The sequence below is a fragment of the Prenolepis imparis genome, unplaced genomic scaffold, assembly GCF_030444845.1.
Source record: "Prenolepis imparis isolate NDT839.2.m4 unplaced genomic scaffold, iyPreImpa1.0 SCAF_15, whole genome shotgun sequence".
Classification (NCBI taxonomy): domain Eukaryota; kingdom Metazoa; phylum Arthropoda; class Insecta; order Hymenoptera; family Formicidae; genus Prenolepis; species Prenolepis imparis.
This window is the reverse complement of record NW_028141173.1, coordinates 2,130,013-2,152,354: the sequence shown is the minus strand read 5'-3', so window position 1 is coordinate 2,152,354 and position 22,342 is coordinate 2,130,013. Positions and strand designations below refer to the sequence as shown.

General features: G+C 34.6%; 1 protein-coding gene across 3 annotated transcripts; it reads left to right on the top strand.

Annotated features, from left to right (window-relative positions):
• Positions 1-65: 65 nt before the first annotated feature.
• On the top strand, positions 66-21,502 carry LOC145946376 (uncharacterized). Of its 3 annotated transcripts, none has more exons than XM_083056010.1 (4): positions 66-199; positions 17,314-17,500; positions 17,933-19,399; positions 19,696-21,502. In XM_083056010.1, the coding sequence occupies exons 1-4, from the start codon at positions 181-183 to the stop codon at positions 19,991-19,993; spliced, it is 1,971 nt and encodes a 656-aa protein (XP_082912136.1). In that variant the 5' UTR covers positions 66-180; the 3' UTR covers positions 19,994-21,502. The 3 variants fall into 3 exon arrangements, with proteins under 3 accessions (XP_082912136.1, XP_082912137.1, XP_082912135.1); XM_083056011.1 differs by having other exon boundaries at positions 66-203; XM_083056009.1 differs by lacking the exon at positions 66-199 and adding an exon at positions 15,823-16,052.
• Positions 21,503-22,342: the final 840 nt, after the last annotated feature.

Genomic DNA, 22,342 nt, shown 5'->3' with positions numbered 1-22,342 from the left:
CATTTTTTACATACATTTTACTATACGATATATTCGCTTCGAAATGAGATAACATCGATGAGTATATCGCGAGGTGATGTTACTCGCATGGCATTTAAGTCGTCCCGAAGATGAAGAACGAGATGCTCAGTGACTTCATCCAAAGGTTATGCACTCAAGGACCATCCGGACCGGTGGTGAATGAAACAAAATCACGAAGGCAGGTGAGTTTTTTTTACCCTTTCTAATCGTACGCGAAAGACCTTCGATAGACTTGATATACGCTCGGTTAAATAAATCATTATGTTCGAATGCCGGATCTGTTATGGCTTATTAATAATTTAATCGTCGACAATCTAAACAACATGATATCGCAAGGTATTATATATAGTCATTATCGTACGGAAGAAATGTGTAATACACCGTGAAGCCGAGAATGAAATCGTCGTTCTGACATAATGAAAATGGTATTTATAATAAATTGCACGTATTGTCGTCCGTAATTATACGTCTCGTGAGTTCACTGAAGCTTCAATGATGGTGCATAATTTATCGCTAGTGTCATACTAGAGGAATAATTATGGGAATAATTCATAGGAGTTAGTTGATTATAAGAGAGAATCAAAATTTTTATTATGCGCACAAAGTGCGAATCCTACGCGAATTTTTACCGAGAAAAATAATTGTGATAATAATTATCTCGAGTAAAAAATAATTAAAGTAATCTTATTAAATACGATTGATCATAACATCGAAAATTATTATAACATATGTAATTGAATAATTTCTAATAATTACGAACGAAATATATCAATATGTTTGAATATAAAATTTAATATATTTTTATATCATATTTTCATATTACAAGAAAGAATCCGAATCTATTGCAGATTTATAATTAAAAAAGAAATAAATTAAAACATGAAGAATAAAAACTAATAACGTAATGACACGGTAGCTAAATAAAAGAAATTCATAATCATAATAAATCATGATCAATATCATAATCTTGTTATTTCCAAGTAATTAAAACCTAGAAACATTTATTCGCGTATAATAGAAAAAAAGAAAATACTTTGCATAATACACGATTACGCGATTGTATGCACGAGTCGATAACGACGACTAACGGTTCTCAACATAAAGAATCGTGTGATACTCTTAAGAGATCGTAAGTAAGAGCCGTGTACAGTAGACGTTAAATTTTAGAGCAAATCACATTGAAACGTTCTTTCTTTCGCTCAACCAACGTGATAAAAAAAGAAACGGCGAGTGTAAACCGGAAATGATCCAAAGAGGAAAAGATTGAGAAACGTTGAACTAAGCTGTTACTAATAATTACGAGATTCGAGAAAGGGTACGTGTAGGTAACGACATAATAAAATGATTGTTGCCTACTGTGAGACTTCCAGCAGCCTCCCACGGGAAGGCTTCGTAAAACCGCATGCTCTTCTGCTACTACCAATTATCCCTTGTACTAATTAAAGTATTCTAACTTCCTTCTCGATGCTTCTCGCATCGGTATATCTTAAGGATCGAGAATATCGACGCGAGGCGCAATCGAGGAACTGCAAGTTAAAATAAATTAGATATCGAAATAATATATACACGGAGAGAATTTTTTCTTGTTGTTAGAATTTACCCTGAAAATCATGGTAATCATGGGACAATATGGTATAGAAAGAATTTTATGAGAATTTCTCTGATTAATATTTATCACAATAAAAATGATAATATCTATCACAATAAAATATAAAACACGTTTGATTAATTTTACTAAACTGCATGGTAAAATTACTCAAACATGTTTTATATTTTAACGTGTAGATATTATTATGTTTATTGTGATAAATATTAATCAGAGAAATTTTCATAAAATTCTTTCCATACCATATTGTCCCACGATTACCATGATTTTCAGGGTAAATTCTAAGAGAAAATTCTCTCTGTGTACATATATCAAAATAAATTTATCAATCGAAGCGACTTTTAATTGCATACTAATAGGAGAAAGGAGCATAAAAATGTATGTAAAATATTAATAATAATTCTCTATTCGCGCCGCGTTAACATGCCATCTAATCAAACAGACGTTTTATTTAATGAAGATTAAACGCGTCGAATGTAAACATGTCAAAATGTGGGTCAGGGTAGCGCAGGAACAAAGAGAGATACAAAAGAGAGGAACAAAGTACGATTAGGAAGATGGCCCATTGAAACATCCTTGTGTCGAGACGCTCATAAAAGGCGTACGCACAATGTAACATACTCGAAGAGATGATTCTTGGCGATAACCTGTTAGAGAAAGTCATCGCATACAGATCCTATGTAAATTTCGTGTGCCACGTCACTCCTCCGAAAGCATCGACAAAAATAACACAGTTCAATAAAAAAAAAAAAACATTTTTTTAACACGAAAAAGAAAATAATTATTTCCTCGTAGTTTTCTTTATATTGAATATGATCCCGATTTATAAATTGCTTTATTATGTTGTAATTTTAATAAATTTGCGATTAAAATTATAAAGAGAGCTATTTTAATATATTTTATCGAATATTTTTTAATTATTATGTTTATTCAAATTTTTAATATAATAATATATTTTTTAAATATAATTATACATTTTTTTAGGAACATGAATCTATCAAAGTTGATCAATTCAAAATGTGTACATAAATTTTCGTATATGTATATACATTTGATAAAATGCATGATAAAAATCCAGGAATATTTTAATTTTGACATTTGCTATTAATTTCGTTTATTTTATAAATTTATCAATTTTAACATCAATAGAGAGATTCTATATCTAATTATGACTATCTTATAACTATAATCGACATAAATTCTTGGAATTGAAAATCCTAACAACATGTTTAACTTTAGATAAAATAGCCCATTATTTTGACAACTTAAATCGCAAATTTTTCAAAAACGGTGATAGAGCAATTTAAAAGACGAAATCGTATCCAGCATCAAATAAACTACGGGAAATGGTTATTTCATTTCTTGTTTTTTTTTTTAACTGCATAATAAAAAAACACCGGTTGCGCTCGTGATTCTCTTCTGCGCGATTAGCGACTTTAATTGAATAGCAACGGTGGATATCCAAAATTTAATCCAAAAAAAAAGGGAAGATTAATAGAAAAGCCGAATTGGAGCACGAACGCCTTACACATTCATTATGCAAAACGAGAAACGCTCGGTTGGGTAACGTGATATCTAGTAATGTGAGATAAGTCATGTGTTCGTTCGCTTACCGATGCTAATGAGCGGGAAAAACGCCAACAGTTTCACGCGCGTTAATCTAGCAAGAAAAATCTAACGCGTATAGCGGTAACTTCTCTAATTGTAATACGAGGCGAAAGTGCGTGAGCAAAGAGAGCGAGATTGTTTATCGCGCCGAGGATTAAAATCAGCTAGATCAATTACGATTAACGTCGAGAAGTAACTTGATTAATCATAGCATTATGCAAGTGATTACTGCGGATGTTTAATAATTACTGTTACGAAATTTCGACTTGAAACATAACGCGCATGTTATTATGAGATCTTTATATCACAAATAAGAGGCAAAAAATATATGATTGAATTATAACGCTTATAACAAGAAGTAAAACGACAGGACTTACTTCATCTTATGCCATACATAGAGATCCAAGGATATCAACGCGAATCTACCAATTACAGTGTCTTAAAAGAAGCTTTTATAAACTTCATATAAAAAGGATTTTATATATATAATGTTCATCTTGTCGATTTTTCAATGATTTCAATAAATATCTATTCTTCTTTCGCGATATAGCATATTTACATTTCTTTACATATTTTACGATTTTCGTAAATCACACATAGCGATATCTTTAAGACGATTCTGAAGTCAAAAGCGAGTTTTTAAGAAGACAATTTCTAATGCAAACAAAATGTTACGCTAAAGAGAGAGAAAGAGTGATCAGTATTTGTTAAATAATGGAACGAGCTAAGCCATCTTTTCCCAGTCTAAACGAACGAAATTATCGCGAAGTGAAGAAATCGACCATTGGATTCAGTAACGTTCACAGACTGGACTGATTCCCACGAATAACGTTATAATGGCTTTTGCGAAAGCGAAAAAAAATCCGTTCCCCTGCACAGCATTTGTGCGGAAGTAGATGCTCTGCTACAAAAGTAAACATTTATCTTTATAAAATTCGACATTCTTGATATACCCCCTAACATATCGAAGCAACGTTCAGCGCAAATTTCGGAATCTTTACACACACATTATAATATATATATAAGAGATCCAATCTAGCCTAAAAAAACGGCCATACGATTTAAATAGCCTTTAAGCTTTAATCGAGTGGAGGCAAATAGAATCAATTCCTATGGCGGAATCGGCAGAATAACATTGCGTTACTAGCTCTACGAAAGGAAATCGAAGACGAGTACTAGTGATTCTGTCAGACGTAACAGTCCGATCGAGAGCAATTGCGCAAGATAAATTTTCGCAAGACTTTCGTCCGCATTCATGCGAACGTTCCTGCTCGAGAAGAGCGATACGATTCACCTGAGATGCATCACCCCATATATATGTGTGTGTTTATGTATGCACGCAAATACGCGCATAAGAGGTGAATAATTAAAAAGGGCAAGCTTGCACCATTTTCCCGTTAACGAGTACGCGCACAGCTGTATTTCCTTGCAATTATTAAAAGAGAGAATCTACTTCCTTCCCGGACTTATCTAACTAAACTTGTAACCATAACAAATAACGGAAACTATCACGTTTGCAGGAAAAATGATGCACATTATTTTTTTAAATGTTTTTATATTTATTTTTCTCGCGTTCTTATATTTGTTTCTAATATCTTTCGATCCTCGCTATATCCTAATGTAATATTTTTTTAAACACACTGCTTCTTAAAATTTTTCTCGAGTTTTATAAAGCTTTTCTTTCGATTCGATTTTCTCTATATATTTTTTTAATTTTTGATATTATTTATATAGATATTGGTCCCTGTTTCAAAGAGAAGCTTTATTTGGAAAATCTTTTTTTCGATTCTTTATCCTTCATCTTTAACGTTCCGTAGATATTCGTTCTTCTCTTAAAGACTACTTCGTTTGAACGCTTTGCGATCGTGTAAGGATTTACTTTCGTGGTATTGTTTTTCCGAGGACTAATTAGTCTATACTTTTTTCTCATCTTCGTCTCTATGTATATGGACCTCGGCGAGAATTTCTCACGGTAGTTGCGCATACATTATCTCTCTTTCTCTCTTTTTACCCCCTTTCCTCTTTCTGATCATTTTCGCGGAAATTGAATATAAATTACGCGATATACGAAAAGTTTAGATAATATATGACAAAGTCGTCGTAAAATAATTTTTTTTATATTTCTCATTCACTGAACAATTTAAGCAATCTTTTAAGCCGTCAAAAGTTGTAAATTATCATAAATTAGAACCTGTCATTAATAGATATAAAAAAGAAAAGATGGAGAAATAGATATTTTTTTTTTTTTTATTTCTATTCTAATTCTAAGAATTTAAAAAACAAGAATATAACCCGTAAAATTAAATGATATGATTATAAATAAAGAATTTTTGTGCACTTTGTTGAGATATAAATATGATATATAAAAATATAAAAAACGCGTGTTCAAAATTTTCATATTTAAAAAAAGTCGATTAAATTTACATCTTGTGGTCTCAGTTTTTATACTCAGTTAAACGAATACATATCGAAAGCAAATTATTGCTCCGGCAAAAGTCTTTCGGATAAATTTTTGAACTCGTATTTTTTGGATGAAGGGGTCCTTTGTGCGCGATCTTGTTCAAAATTTTCGGAAAGATAGCTTTCGCGCGCACATGTGGGAACATTGCTTGTATAATCGCGGCCGTTACTTCCACGTTTCACGCGAACGCGGATCGCGTATCACGCACGTAAGAGCCCGCGGTTTTCACGCGCGTGCGTTTATGCAACATTGCATGAGATCGTTGTGTGCGTGTATATCGACGCGATTGTCGCGTAGACGTGTATCCATTCAGTTCTATACCTGGATCGAGTCTTCAAGAGTGGGAGAATAATCCATTTCGTAGAGAAAGATGCTGAGTGAATCGCTATTTTTATCAGGAATTCGCTGATTGATTGACGCTATTCTGGTATCACAATTAAAAACATGGAATTCATCTGTATTTTATGAATTAAAAGAAAAATAATTCATAATCCACTACTTCATGGTTTAAGCTAATAAATGAAATATTTTCTGGAAGCTGCATACTGCTGTACCACTTTTATTGCTATAAATATCTGAGAAATGTTTTTAATTCAGATGGTATAATTAAAAAAAGACGGAGATCCACCCAGAGAATATACATGTCTCTTTGTCTCTTTCTAATTCTGGCCCCGATTTTCTATAGTATAAGGAAGGCTCGCTCCAGTATAAAGCTGAAGTGTATGTGTGTGTGCCCGATGCGCCCGGGGCATTAGGCCCCCGCGACACTGTCGTGAGTGAAAGTTATTTTCTAAAGGGGATCTTTCCCTCCTATATGCAGCATCGGCATGACCTACGATTATAAATCGTCTTCAAGCTCTATACAGTAGCCTCCACGAACAAAAACCGCTAATTGTTTCCTGCATTAAGAAGGAAGTACTGAATTCTGCTGATTAAGAGTCTGACTTAACAATAATTTAGCTACCTCGATCACAAACGGTCTCTGTAAGATTTCGAAGGATTTTTTTTTTTTAGTTATAAGATGAATCGTATTTTGCAATGATATTATTGACGAAACGTCATCCAGCTAGATACTTGAAGAGAGGGGTTTTCAGTAAATTATTATTTTTATTTTTATTTGATATTTAAGGAATAATTTTACGAGTTTAATAATAATAATTTATTCTTGCAACTCGGAAACTTTCGTTAAAAGTCTATGAATCATTGACCTTTAAAATTTTCTATTTTTATTTTACAAGAGAGGTATTCTCTCTCTCTCTCTCTCTCTCTCTTCAATATTTCTACATTTAAATAATTTGTGCAAACGATATTTATATGAAAGAACGAAATCTCCTCTCTCACATCATCTTGCAAGAGTTAATTTTGCAATAAAGAGGCACGTTGACAAGAAAAGGAAGAGTAACGATATTCGAGCGGAATCTCCTCTTGTCGGATGTGATTTATGCGTGCTATTTATGCATAGAATTAATGCACATCTCTTTCTCTATCGCGAGGGATAAACAACTCCGCCGCTCGGTTTCTCTCTATAAAGAAGCTGGGAATCGCGTGGATAGCCTTTTCAGTATAAAATATTTATGATTGTTAATGCAAATGCGGATACTTAACAAACCGCGGAAATTACATATGGCAAATGCGCGAACGTATACAAATTTAAATGCGCGATGCTGCAAAAGGAGTAAAGTGAAATAAGATACATATATATATGGTCGTCACTTGGAGGACCATCAAACGAGATTCCAAGTTATATAAGTGAGAGGCGCATATCGCGGTGATGAGTGGATAATTTTCTTTTTCACACGGAGTTGCGCGCCGCAGAATATGCACAGTATGTCACAATAACAGCAGCCAGCCCCTTCGCCACGTAATTAAAACCTCGGGTGGCAGCTTAGTTCATCGCAAATACGTTAATTACGCTCGCGGAAACAGCCGGCGCTCTCTTTCTCTTTTTCCTTTTCTTTCGAAGAGAGAAAATATTTAGATTAATTTCATTACAAAAATTGAGAGGAGCATTTCCTTGCTCGGAGGACAAAGTGATTCGAGTTTTCAATTCTACGCAAATTACATCTATATTATTTAAAAAGAATTTTTTTGAAACTCAATTTCCTTCAAAGAGATATCGCGTCCTGCAAAATTCTCTTTATATCAGATATTAAATATATTTCTTGCGTAAAACGGTGTGTCCGAAATATACTTTAATTCCTATTAAAACGGTATAATATATAATTGAATTGTACTTCTGTCTGAATTAGAACCAGAATCGAGGTCGTGTGATTTAAGATCGAGAAAGCTGGCATACATACAACCGATTCACCCATCAATTACAAAGTAATCGCTTCAATTAACCAACGCCATTTTACCTTTGTCGAGCGATTGTTATTAGAACACACAATCGAAGAGAAACGAAAGAGAATGTATGCGTTTACTATTTATAAATAATAATAATTAAGCAATACTAATATCCCATCTTAAGCTTCATTAACTAATATTTTAACGCGCGAATATAAAACAAGGAAGTATAATCTAATCTTCAATAACGTTAAAGAGAGAGAAAGAGAGAAAAAGAGATAAACGTTGTAAGCAGAAAAAAATATTTGATTCATGAATTTATTTTACTGATGCTGAAGCTTTTTATTTTAATATTGATATTATAAAACGAAGAATTATATAATAGCGAGCGAGAGAAGCGCATCTTTATATAGCAAACTTTCAGAACGTCTTGAGCTGCCGTAAAAGGAAACTATCCGAATTTCGCGCGAAGCCATAAAATATTATTTTATTAATTTTTATCAAATTAAACGCGTATACGCAGAAAATCTAAAGTTTGTAATACAAGAAAGAATTGTATCACTGAAATAGATGATATAATAAAAACTTGTCGAATTTGTGCGATGGAAAATGCACGTAATTGGGCTTTGAAGAGGAACGATATCGCTATAACGAGGCCGCTGTTAGGAGAGGAGGTGATTTTCAAGACGATCGAATGCCGGGACGATCGGTGCCTCATCTCGTCTTCAAAGCATACGGCCTTTGCTTTCACTTTCTCACGTGGTAGAGATGAACACGAGACATCCTCTCTTTTTCTCCTTTTCTCTTTCTCTCTCTCTCTCTTACCTTCCTGCTACCATCACCGTAGAGATAAATTATTTGCTAGCCGGTTACTCCATTGGTAATCATTGTGTTACGAGCGTCAGAAGCGTCAAAAAGTTGAAGAATGTCATATGGATTTTACTTATTAATCTTGAAGCGAGAAAACGGCACCGCGCATGAAAGTTTAGAGACACATCATCATGATAAAAAAACAAAGTTACGCAATAGGTCACAGTAAATCGAAACAAGCCAGAGTGAAATGGCTTCGGAGAAATTCTAAAAATTTGCTAAAAATAAATAAATTAAATATAAACTAGAGAATTTAATTTTATACTTAATATATAGGATTCATACAATAAATATTATTACTGATATATTTTTTTTTTTATAAGATATATAATTAATCGTTTATATAATTATAATATATGCTGGGAGAAAATGATTAAAATAAAATTCATTTACTTTCTCTCGGGTCAAGATGTTGCGCATATAAACACGCGTGCAATATTATGTAACAGATCATCACAAATCGGGGTCGTAAAGAATCGATTTGTTCGACTCTTCGATTTGCAACTCCGTTATTCAGATCATTATTGCGATATGTAATTTACTCAGAGCGCATTAGTCCTCTCTATATATAAGACAGTACAAAATTTTCACATTTTCCTCCTCGAGTACTTTCGAAAAAGGGCATTTATAAAGGTAGAATGATTACCCCCCCCAAAGATTACGGACTCGCTCTAAAGAGGTTTACGACGCGAAAATTGACGACGCTCGTAAAACGCAAGATATTTCCTATTTTTTTTGTTCCTTGTTGTTTTAATAGGCAAGACATATAAAGGCAACACATTCTGAATGCGTTAACTTTTAATGTCGTATATCCATCAGTCGTAATCGTGTCGAATAAAAACCTCTCGACGAAATTGATGATGCGCGTTTCTTTTGTTCAAAACAAACACTTTTTTACCTCATGATTGTATGACAAAAAATAACGTTATCAATTATCAGATTTTTTTATATAAAAAGAATTAAAGAAAAAATTATTTATTTAAAAAAAATAGAGAATTCTTATATGTGACTACACAATATATTTATTTAAAGGAAGGTTTTAAAAAATCATGCCACATTGCATATACATAATTAAGTTCGACAGAACATAGCTAATTTATCGATCATTTTCCTATATCTCTTACGTTGAGTTTCCCGCTCATTTTCTCATCGAACGCAAGCACCGTTTCGCGTTTCCGAACAAGAGTACAAACTTTATGAGGTACATATATCTCTCTTCCCGCCGAGAAAATGCATTCGGCGAATGCGCACGTGTTGTACAGATGGAGGACGTTCCTGACAAAAATCTCTACACTTTCACTATCTCGAGTCGAAGTGCGTGACAAGAGGAACCGGGGAGAGGAAAGGGAGAAGGAGGAGCGGTCGACTGTTAAGAAAAAACGGGGAACTTGGATCGTTTATTGGCCGTATCTCAAGGCTAATCCGCGCGGAAGATGCGCACCGGATCGCACGCACGAATGTGTGCGCGTCTGACGGAAGTCAGATGTACTCGCATACGCTTAGCACCTTTTTGCATCCGCTTAAGTTAAGAAACCCCAACCCGGCGGATACCCGATGTTCGGCGGAGCCAGTCGACAGTCCTGAGACACGAGAGAAGTTATATAGAGGCGAGCGCGAACGGAAGCGCGTATCTGTTTGCGTAACATGTGTATTTTTAGAGGAGAAAGGGAATATCGTGAATATATCGCAGCATAATTCGCGGCTCAAAAATGACTACTTTTAAATGAAGAGGGATCCGCGATGCGCGAAACTTTCGCGGATTTTAATCGTGAACGAAATTAGTTTAAAGAGAGATGATGTTTTCTCAAGAAAAAACATCTCAATTTACCTTAAAAAATATGACATAAAAGAAATTCATTTATAAAAAATTCGGTTATAAAAAATTTTTAAAGTTTAGAACGAATGAAATAAAATATACAATATAGAATAAAATAAAATAAAATGGAATAGAACGAAATATAAAATAAAATTACGTTGCGTGCTGACTTTTGATTTTCTATAAAATCCAAGAAGATCGATTAATAAACCGAGATGATGGATTCTGTCGAAGCATCATCTAAACGTCGTCATCACGGAAAAAATGGTTCACTGAAACCTTTAACCTTCCGCGCTTTCTCCGCGAACATGCCGACGAATCTGCCGTAGGAATTGTCATGCTCTTTGAAATTCACCGATGATTCAATATTGGCGAGCCTGACCTTTAAATGGTATAAGTCGGAGAGAGACGCGAAGTTTAATAATAATTACCGCAGAAAATGCACGCACACATGTGTGACGATATCAACGCAAAAATTGCGCGAGAAAAGGCGATAAGTTACGTCCGTTCGGCTCATCTTCCTAATTATTATCATTCGGAAAATTATTTCACATATATCTATTTAATGAGACGGGAATTTATGCTCCTCTTACAACGGCGGGACTAATGACTGCTACGTGTAAAATTATTCCGGAAAGAGCAAATATCACATCTCGTGTAGACCCTAAGGCTATACAACACACTTACGTTGTTCGCCGAGATCGAGAGGCTGCGCAGAGATTGTCTGGGCAAATTAATGCAAAATTTCCAATCAGAAATTAATAATTAATAATAATTAATAATAATCTCGCGAGAATCTAAACTAACGTTTGCTATTTTTAGGGACATAATTTCTTATTCCAAGTATCTTCAAATGCCGTATATATTTTTACAATGAATGTATAGATATATGTATATCTGCTCGATTATAACTTGAAATTTGCGAGAGAGTAAATCGATAAGGGAAAGATGGAAAAAACCCAATATTTCTGACCAATCAAGTGTTGCATTTTAACACAAATTGAATTCGCTTAATTAATTCACTCATCGAAAATTTATAATTAATGCTCGTTTATATGCTAAATTAACTTGTATCGAATTCTTAAAGTTTGAAAGTTTTTTTCTTCGAGACTTTCTTTCTCGACGGAATATTACATAATCTAAATAACTGTCTTTCTTGATATTATTACAGTATATTCTAAATCTTCCATTTTTTCTTCTAACTTAATTGCTTCTCACACAATATACTTTACAATTAGCAATTAGCAAAATTAGATTAGGCTATTTCGTAATCCGACGTGCTCTGTGGTTTGTACACGTCGACATAATCTAACATTTTACATTGAAATAAATTAGATAACTTGAAAAATACAATAAAATAATTAAAATTTATTTGATTTGGTATATCATGTATAAATATTTCGCACAAACATTTTTCATATGAAAAATTTCAATTTTAAAAGATAAATAATTTTTTTAATTTTAATTTTTATGAATAAATAAGAAAATAGTTCAATTTATTATTTTTAAATTCGATAAATTTATACAATTTATTTTAATATTTCATATTTTTATCATATTTTTGTAGTGTCAGTGTAAATATATATAATTTTTTGAGATTGTTTTCCGAGTGCTTTATAAAAAGGCATTTGTTTAAAAACTTGGAAACATATTATCAAAATTATGACATTTACTAAATTGTAAATACTAAACATCTCGCATTTCAAACTTTTGTCAAAACTCTAAATTGCCAATCTTTGAAAGTCGTTTAGATTCTCACAGAGTCGCTTCTTGAAATATGTGTGACATGTAATGTGAAATTAATTAAGAGATGATTCGCACGAGGCTAGACTGTAATCGTAGATAATTATCCGTTCGTGTCACCGTCATTATACTATCGTATCATCACCTTGTACGATCCTAAGGAATTCTTCTTCCTCCCCTTCTCATCATGCAAATCGTTTTATCGAGCGCAAAATGTACCGCTTGCAAATTTTAGCCGCGCAAAACGAGCGGCTGAAATCACTTTACGCTCGCAATCGCACGACGACGATCGTCTAAGCTATAGGTGCAAATATCGTTCCATCTACGAGCCGAAGACAACTTTCGCCCTCCAAGGCTGAGAAGATACCTCGCGGCGCAAAATTCATCGCGGCGCGCGTAATAGAGAGACGAACGGCCATTGAAAAATATAAAGTCCGACTCGTTAATTACCCCCTTACGGGGCACGTACGTGCGGTGTCGAAACGAATCTCTAATCGCTAATGGATATCGCGTATACGAGAGACAGGATTAAACGAGCTAGAATTAGAGGATCAATTTTCGCGAAACATTTTAATAATTCGATTCTATAATATATTTTATAATATATTTTATATATCGTTCTCGATATATAAGATATATAAGAGGATTTTCAAATCAGTTTATTCGTGCTATTGAAAATAATTATTTTGCATGGATATGTAGATTGAATAATGAAATATCAGCGAGTAGAAAAATTGAAATACGTATTGTATTTAAATTCTGTTACTTGTGTTAAAGAGAAAAGTTACATGTTAAAAATAAATTTTATAAACAGGCCAGATGTCTATCGCGAAGTGCAAACATTTAAGAAAGCTAGTCTCGTGTCTCATTTCACAAGTCACAAATGCAACGACGATTTTACGCGACGTTGCTTCGACTCTAGAACCGTATATCGTGGAGTTCTTTCGCTTCTCCTTCTCTCTTTAAGGCATTGCACCGGCGGCATGGCACAGGATGCAAGGCAGGCTGAATTGCGAAATTTCGATTGTCGAGGTACGACCTCGATCTTCGTGCGACGGCGGCAAGTGAATCGGGCCACGTGACTCTCCTGCACTCGCAGACGAACGTCTTCGCGTGTTTCGCGCCGCTTCGGGGTTTCGATCCGCGGAAACGATCTAATCTCTCGCGAAGAATCGACCGTCGCAATTCCACTTAATAACGAAATCTCCTCCTGCGAATCGCGGACGATTTCTAACGGGTGTGAGATCGCTCGTCCGTCCCTTACCGAGAGTATCGCCATAGTATCTCTGATATCGGAGAAACTCGCGAGAAAGTCTTTTTCCGAGAAAGAATCGAAAATCATTTCGCGAACAAAAGGTAAATAAAAAAAAAACAATTCGCGAACCCCGCCCGTGCAATTATCCGCGCGTGAATTTCACGATTTCCAACTATTTCAAGTATCTAACATCGTTAGAACGTGGTCTCTCTCGAGTGATGGAAACGACCTCGCGGACGCGGCAATCCGAACCTTCTAACACTGTTGCTACCCCCGTCCACGCGTCGCGTTCCTCAGGTTGCTGCCGCTGGAATGCAGCCGAGCACTCCTTCGGATGCACCCTTCGACGAGTGCAACGAGAGTCGCGGCGATCTCTGGCTGGCAAAGGCCACCAGACGACCGGTCACGCCGAACTTGCGCTGGCAGACGAGAGGCGTTAGGATTTAGAAGCGTAAAGAGAAGAAGGAGAGAGGCGAGATATTTACATTCTCTTCATTTTCTCTTTGCCAAGATTTGTGTGAAATCTCTTAAAAAACGAATAAAGTAGACACACAAATCACTTAAAGGTTGCTACACTGAGAGAATTTTCTCTCAGAATTTACCTTGAAAATCATGGTAATCATGGGACAATATGGTGGAAAGAATTTTATGAGAATTTCTCTGATTGATAGTTATCACAATAAAAATAATAATATCTATCACAATAAAATATAAAACATGTTTGATTAATTTTACTAAACTGCATAGTAAAATTAATCAAACATATTGTATATTTTATTGTAATAGATATTATTATTTTTATTGTGATAAATATTAATCAAAAAAATTCTCATAAAATTCTTTCTTTATCATATTGTCCCACGAGTACCATGATTTTCAGAGTAAATTCTAAGAGAAAATTCTCTCCGTGTACTTTTTATAAATTTCAAAATTAAATTTGGAAATAAGTTTTATTTTGCTGAGAAATAACGCGTAATTATATAAAATGATTAAAGAGCCTGCTTTAGAATAGAATTCTAGTTATAATTTTTAAGTGTCATGTATATAATACTGAAAAATATTGTGAAAGTAAAATGTATGACGTTAAATTGTGAGTAAATTTCTCCTTTGATTTTATTGCAAATTATAGAAATTGTTTAAGAGGAGCTTAAGAGAGACTGATTCATATCGAAAAAATTGAAAGATTGAGAGAGAGGAAAATAGTATTTTAATCCATTTTTTCAAGGATTTGAGATAATTGTCAATATTTTACAATTTTTTCTTAAATTCTTAAAAAGTTTAAATTATATACATTCACTAAAAAAAGAAATATGTATATGTATATAATACTCTGAACGAACATATTATATAGAAAATATATGTTTCTCTCCTTATAAGGACAACCACGTATTCCTTTCATACAAAATGTAATCGTTTTGAGATTCCATTACAATAATTGTCCCTAAAAAGCATTCGGCTTCTTGTGTCTATCTCCATTCAAGCGATATCTACCCTCCTTTCACGGACTTTCTTCCATCGCGTATCGCACAAAACTCATCTCATTATCGCGAAAATAATCGAATAAAAAAATTCGCGATATGTCATCGAAACTAAACGCGATCTATTAACGATCTTTTCCTTCCTCGATTATTAGAGATCATAAACAAGAATTGACACTAAAACGCTGATTATCCCGACGCGAGACGTTCTTTTATCGTAGTCTTCTACAAAGCGCCTTATCCTCGATGACTCTCTAAGTTAAATATATACCGTCATCAACCTACAAAAGCGTCATCCGTAGTTTTCCTCGTGCATGGTCTTCCATGCGACACAATAGCGATCGCCTACGTATTATCGTTTGCATCGCGCGCGAGATAGGATTCTCTTTAGCAGATGATAATGTCTTTCGCGGTTTCTCCGATCTCCTATCCACTTATCTCCGTACCACCTATGTAAAACGGTGTAAGTTATACGCGGGAGTCATCCAATGAAGGTATGCGCCGCGTACCCACGTACAAACATACATCCATACATAAAATACGTGCCATCGTTCGCCGCGGGGGCTGCTTGGCGAACGAGCCCGGTTACTAGAGAGGTGATGTAACAAGAGAGACGTTACGTTCCAGAGAACGCGGGGCCCCCGTGTGTACGTTCTCTCTCTCCTGCCCGAAGACGACGAGAGGGCCCCTACCTGGTATAATCCCATCCTCCTAGAAAGCATCTTCTTCGTGAGCGCGCGCGCGTCTCTTCTCGGGCCCAAACCAAAGGTACTTGATCGCGGTTGCAGTCGCGTCCACGAGTCCGATCGCGCAGGTAACGCGGGAGTGTGAATCGAAACCGAAGTGAAGAGAGCATCCGCACGCGAACATGGAGCTCACCTGGAGACGGCAGCTCGTCCTAATCTCGGGTAGGTTTATACTCAACACGGATGATTTTAATTACCGCAAGATCGGACGCAAAAATCGCGCGACTTCGTCTTTTGTGCCCGGCAATATTTACAAAAATTAATGAATATTATTCAGGGAGTGAATAAATATCGTGGTTGCCTTAGTAAACTTTGATTTTTTTTACACAACGATAATATGATAATATTTAAAAAGAATTTTTATCTCAACTTTCCTCTCTCTCCCTTTCTCTCTTTTTCTTTCTAAACATCTCGTTATTTTTGCAAAATCTTTACCCCTCAAACACTTAGTTTTAAAAGGTGAGATGATGTGAACGGATTACGCAAGTAACAATGAATTATTTTTTCTAAAAAATATGTAATAATTATATATATTGAAATATTTATTCCTCTTCGAAATAACATTCGATTTTTTCTCACTACTTGAATGTGATTAAGAATCGCTTAAGTATTGGCATGCTTCGAGAGATTTTATACACGTTCTACGATAGTTTAAACGATGTTTCTTATTTAAGACACGTTCTAGTAGAAAACCGGCAGTGTATTTTCTAATAGAAAACTAAATGTGTATTCAATCGAAACAATCTCCTTACACGCGGTCACGTCTACTTGAATATTCACACTATTTTGTGCATACAGATACCCCGAAGTAGAAAGGTGCATCGACATCTACCGAGTTTATAGCTCGCTACTGGAATTTCATTGATACGCGAATAGACATTCGAGACTTTAAATGATCGCGTGTTTGCAACCAACGATTCAATTGATGAGACGTAATGAATGAGGTGATTCTTTTATGTGGATAGTTTGCATGAAAATGCAAATGATTTTAAAGCAAAGCGCGGAAAACTCGCAAACACGAAAAATTATATCGACACGACGTGCGTTCGATTATTATAATTTCTAATAAGTATCTTATCACATATTAATAAGCATTCAAGATTAATCTTTTTTTAATTTTTTTATACAGAATTAGTATATGTTATTCAATTTTTTTAAATTTATCTTTAAATACAAGTCTGATGTTTAGTGCAGTGGATTAAAATTTTGATAGTATCGCCGTTTTTTCTTGCTATGAGTTATGCAACTATTCTGCGCTCGACAAATTTTTTAGCAACATAACATTCTAGACAAAAAATTGTTCTCACAGAAAATTACAGGAGATAATAGATGTTAAATAGATTCAAATGACACAGTGTCATGCACGCTATACTTTAAGTATATATAAAAATTTTCGTAACACACTTTCGGCTTTATGTTTCAGTGGGAATACTATGGAGTTGCGTACTAGGTCTCCAACGACCACCGCCAAGATATTCCCAACAGTACATGCCGGAAACTTCCTTCTCTTGTCGCAACAAAATAGTCGGTAGCTATTACGCGGACCCTGAGACCGATTGCCAAGTTTTCCATGTCTGCGTCTCTGTGGCTGGCACCATTCAGGACTATAAGTGAGTGTTGCAAAATCTTTTCCGCGATTGGTATAAATAAATTTTTCTCAACTTTTGTAAATAATTGCGAATAATAAATACTCGCATACGCGTTGCTAATATAAAATATATATTTATTTTCTTAAATAATTTTCTTACTAAAAAATATATATATATTTTTTAATAATTATTTTTAATAATTGTGAGTAAATATTCATACACTCGTCGTTAAGAAAAAAAAGCATATGTATATATTTTATATTTTTATTTATATTAATAAAAATATATTCTTTTTTTCTTAACGACAAGCACACGAATATTTATTCGCAATTATTGAAAATAATTATTGAAAAAATATATATATTTAAAAAAAATAATTATGTGTGTATCAAATATTTAACACTAATATGGAGTTTATAGATCAACGATTATATCTAATTATCTTTTACTTAGATTCCTGTGTCCTAATGATACTGCCTTCGATCAAGAGAGTCAAACCTGTGCGGATTGGTACGACGTAGATTGCGAGGCTGCGACCCTCTATTATTCCAGCGACAACTTCGACCTATACAGAATCGGTTCCGGTCTCGAGAGTGTGCACTACGATCATTTGCGCAGCGACGCCGAGCCTCAGGATAATCTTCAACGCAGCGAAACCAGTGACGCGGTTCGATCCTCCGCTAACGCTGTGAACCGAGTGTCCTCGTCCAACTACAACAACAACCGCGACATACTGCGAGGTAGCAGTAGCGGCAATTTGTATAATAGGAACAACAAAGAGGATGAATACGAAACCGAGAAGTCGTACAAGGAGGACGTGAATCAAGACACCAAGAAGAAGGTCGGCGGTGTCAGGAAGATCAGCAGGAAGCAACCGTACAACGGTGGCGGCTACTCGTCGACGACCACCACATCGACGCCAGCCGCTCCTACTCAGCACAGCTACAACGGCAATTATTACAACAACAACAACGCGTACAATCAACGATCCACGACGTACGTCGCCTCGTCGACGACCGTCCGACCGTTACAGGAAAGCTACAACCGAAATCAGAACTCCCAAAGATACAACGTACCGTCATCCACGACGTATCGACCTAGCACGACGTATCAGGATACGTACAGTAATCACCAATCATCACCTAGCACAACTGTCAGAACGACGCCCCCGCATAACGTCTACAGCACGAATGTCTTCAACGTCTTCAATCCTAATTACAATCAACAGAATGCCGCCAGTAGTTCCTCCCAAGTGACAACTCTGAGACCCAGCACCTACAGCCCGAAGACCAGCTATCAATCTAACTATCAATTCCCGCAGTCTACCACCACCGTCCAGCCGAGCACCAACTACCAACAAACTAGCGATTTCAACAATTATCAGCAGAGAAGCTACAATAACATCCAACGAGGAACCAGCAACGTTGCCTACCCGTCTACTACATCCGCGTCTACCGTCTACGACAATCATTACAACAACAACAACAATAACAACGGCCAGTATAGACCAGTTACATCTACTAGACAGAATGTTCCTCAGACCACCGCGAAATACTTCTCCAATAATTTTGCGAGCAATAGTTACGCGCCCACTACTTATAGCCCGGCGACGAAGAAGTACGTGAACGGGGACAACACGGTTGCGCAGACGACCGCCTTCCGGAACAATGACAACAACCAGTACTACGATAAAACTACTAGCCAGGCGATCAAGCCTTCCACGCAATATTACGACAGCACGAAAACGTCGAAGAAAGCGACTCAGTATAATAATTACGACGGAGCGAGTGGCGGCAAGTCGTATTACATCGAGACCAGCACGGGTAGCTTCGACGTCGCGAGATCTTCTATCGGAATCGGCTTCAGTCCCGCGAGTATCAATCATCTCGCCGAATCGCCGAGAACCACGCCGGTACCAAGGTAAACTTTCGATTCGCATAAAAAAAGGGAGTGTTATATTGTCTAAATTCGCGTTCAATTTTAGAATGCGCGATCTCGCGAAAAGAAAAAATTTGCAAAAATTTACAAAAATTAGATGATTTTATCAAAAATATAAAAAGAGTACTGTGTGAGCAGATTTTCGAAGGTCTATAAAAAATTTATTAAAATTTTATTTAAAAATTATATTAAATTATTTCTTTTTTTTTATTCTCGTTTAGAAGGTTGCTTTTGACAATAAGAAGAGATCGATCAATGTCTTTTTTTTTCTTTTGCAGGCGGTCTTCCAGCGCTACCACTTACAATCCGAACAACTTTAGCTCCAACTCTCAGAGAGCCAATCAGCCGACGACGACGCCGCGTGGCATCACCTACGTTAGCGGATCCGCGAGACCGTTTTCGTCGACGACAAAATTACCCAGCAGTAGCAGTAGCACGACAGCGCGGCCGAAATCGAGCAAGAAGAATGATTACGATTACGCGTATTACGACAATACGGGCGGTCTAGAGTACGATGGAGTTGACCTTGAGCACGTCACCAGCAACAAGGAGTCCACAAAGATCGCGAGGAATTAAAACAACCTCGTACATATAACGCGTCGAATTTTTTAGAGATGAGACTAACGATGTAAAGAGACTAGTAATGTACTGAGATTGTAAAAAATGTATCTTTTTTGCAGCTGGATATACTTTTTCGGTATACCTGTATCTGCATATTTCTCCCGCGGTAAAATACCTATGTATTTCTAGCCAAATGGAGATTATTTCTAAATACGAGGTACATTTTTAAAAATTCCAAGTAGCAAAAAAAGTATAAAAAATGTTTAAAACTCATTTTTAAAGATATTTTAGAAACGTTAAAATAATTGGTTAAGTTCCTTTTTATTCATTAAAAATCATTTATTTTAACGTTAATGTAATATAAATATTTATTTAACGTTTATTAAATATTTAATTTATTAATATTTCATTAATAAAATATTAATAAAATAAATATTTAATAAACATTAAATAAATATTTACATTACATTAACGTTAAAATAAATGTTTTTTGATGAATAAAAAGGGACTTAATCAATTATTTTAACGTTTTGAAAATATCTTTGAAAATTAGTTTTAAATATTTTTTGTACATTTTTTGCTATACTTGGGATATCGCATTTCAAATTAGCTTCGTATTTAACGAAATCGTCAAAATTACAGAAGATAGAGGCAAGCTCGAATCGAGGCAAATCGAATTTAGTCAGGTGCATTTGAAGTATCTATTCTCAGATATTAAAGATAAAAAATCTTTCGCATTACTACCGTGTGGCAGACAAATTTCATCATTTATTAAAAGCCAGTCATTAAAAAAAAGAGAATAATAATCGCGCAAAAGCGCGAAAAAGAAAGAGTATAGATATTGAATACTGATTTTTCAAGAGAAAAAAAGCGCCGATTCACGATATTGATTTATTTAAATTCGCGTTATGGCTCTTCCGACGTTATTAACAGACGTAATTTTGTAGTATTTTAGAATAATTTTTTTATACATACTTTATATGTGAGATGCTTAATCCACGCGGCATTAAGGGTCATTCCACAATAGGTTGCAATGTCCTCGTTGCCAGTTGACAATTGCGAATTGACCAATCAGAGCAAAGCAACTTGTCAGCTAATTGGTCAATCCGCAACTGTCAACTGGCAACGGGGGTATTTGCAACCTATTGTGGAATGACCCTAAGTGTCGACGTGTATCGATATTATGATAGATAATTACGAAATTCTGATCAGTCAGCGTAAAAAATAAATCTCTTTTCTTCTATTTCATAGCTCAAGGAAAAAAAAGATTACGAGAGAGATGGCCAGTTATATAAATAATAATTACTTATTAGATATTATTATATATTGGTGCAATAATGCATTTGATTATTTTGTCGGATTGTTAAATTTCTTTCGCATTTATTACTTTGTACGCGCGTATCGACAAAAGCTCGCACAAAACGTGTTCAGATTTAAGATTGTTTTATTATTTGCGTCCTAAAGTGTACGTACTGAATGTATATATTACAAGTATTTTAATTAAAAAAAGCATTAAATAGTGTATGCTTCATTGTTTCTCATTTTTATATATACTTTTCTTTTATTATACAGGATATCTTAGCTAAGTTACAGATTGGTATTAATGTAATTTTTTGTCAAAAAAATTATTTATATATATAATTAAATTAATTTATTAATTTATTAATTAATTTATTAATATTATTATTAAAATATTTTTGGCATAATTTTTGGCAAAATTTTGTTTGCTAAATTATTTTTTGCAAACGAAATTATTATAAGAATTATTTATATATATACACACAAACAAATATACTATACTATACTAACATATAAAAAATAGGATCTCAAAAAATAATGCATTTCCAGAAAGTTGGCTTAAAAAAGGATGCTTATTTTTTTTATAGAAAAAAGACGCAATCTATACTTATATAGAATATCCTGTATAAAACAGATAATAAAATATACGAATATTAAAATATACGATAAAATTCATGTAATAAAATATAAATTTTCAATTATCGAGCAACTATTAGCAACTATAACGACAAATTATTAACGAGATGAAAACTATTATTTTTGATATATCAAAATTATTATATTTATTATTAAATTATAAGTTATTAATTTTCAAGAATATGGTGCAGCATTTCTGCGCATAAAACGTCTAAATTTCATGTCTTGCAAATATAAATATATATAGGTACAAAGATGCAAATATAGGTACGAAAGTAATTGACGAAAAATAGATATATATATATATATATAATTACATGCGCATAATTCGCATGTTCAAATGATAGGCACATTTCGTAAATAAAGCGATATTTTTGTATACACAGCGATTATGTAAAACAGTGTAAATTTATTACTCACTCGAATCTA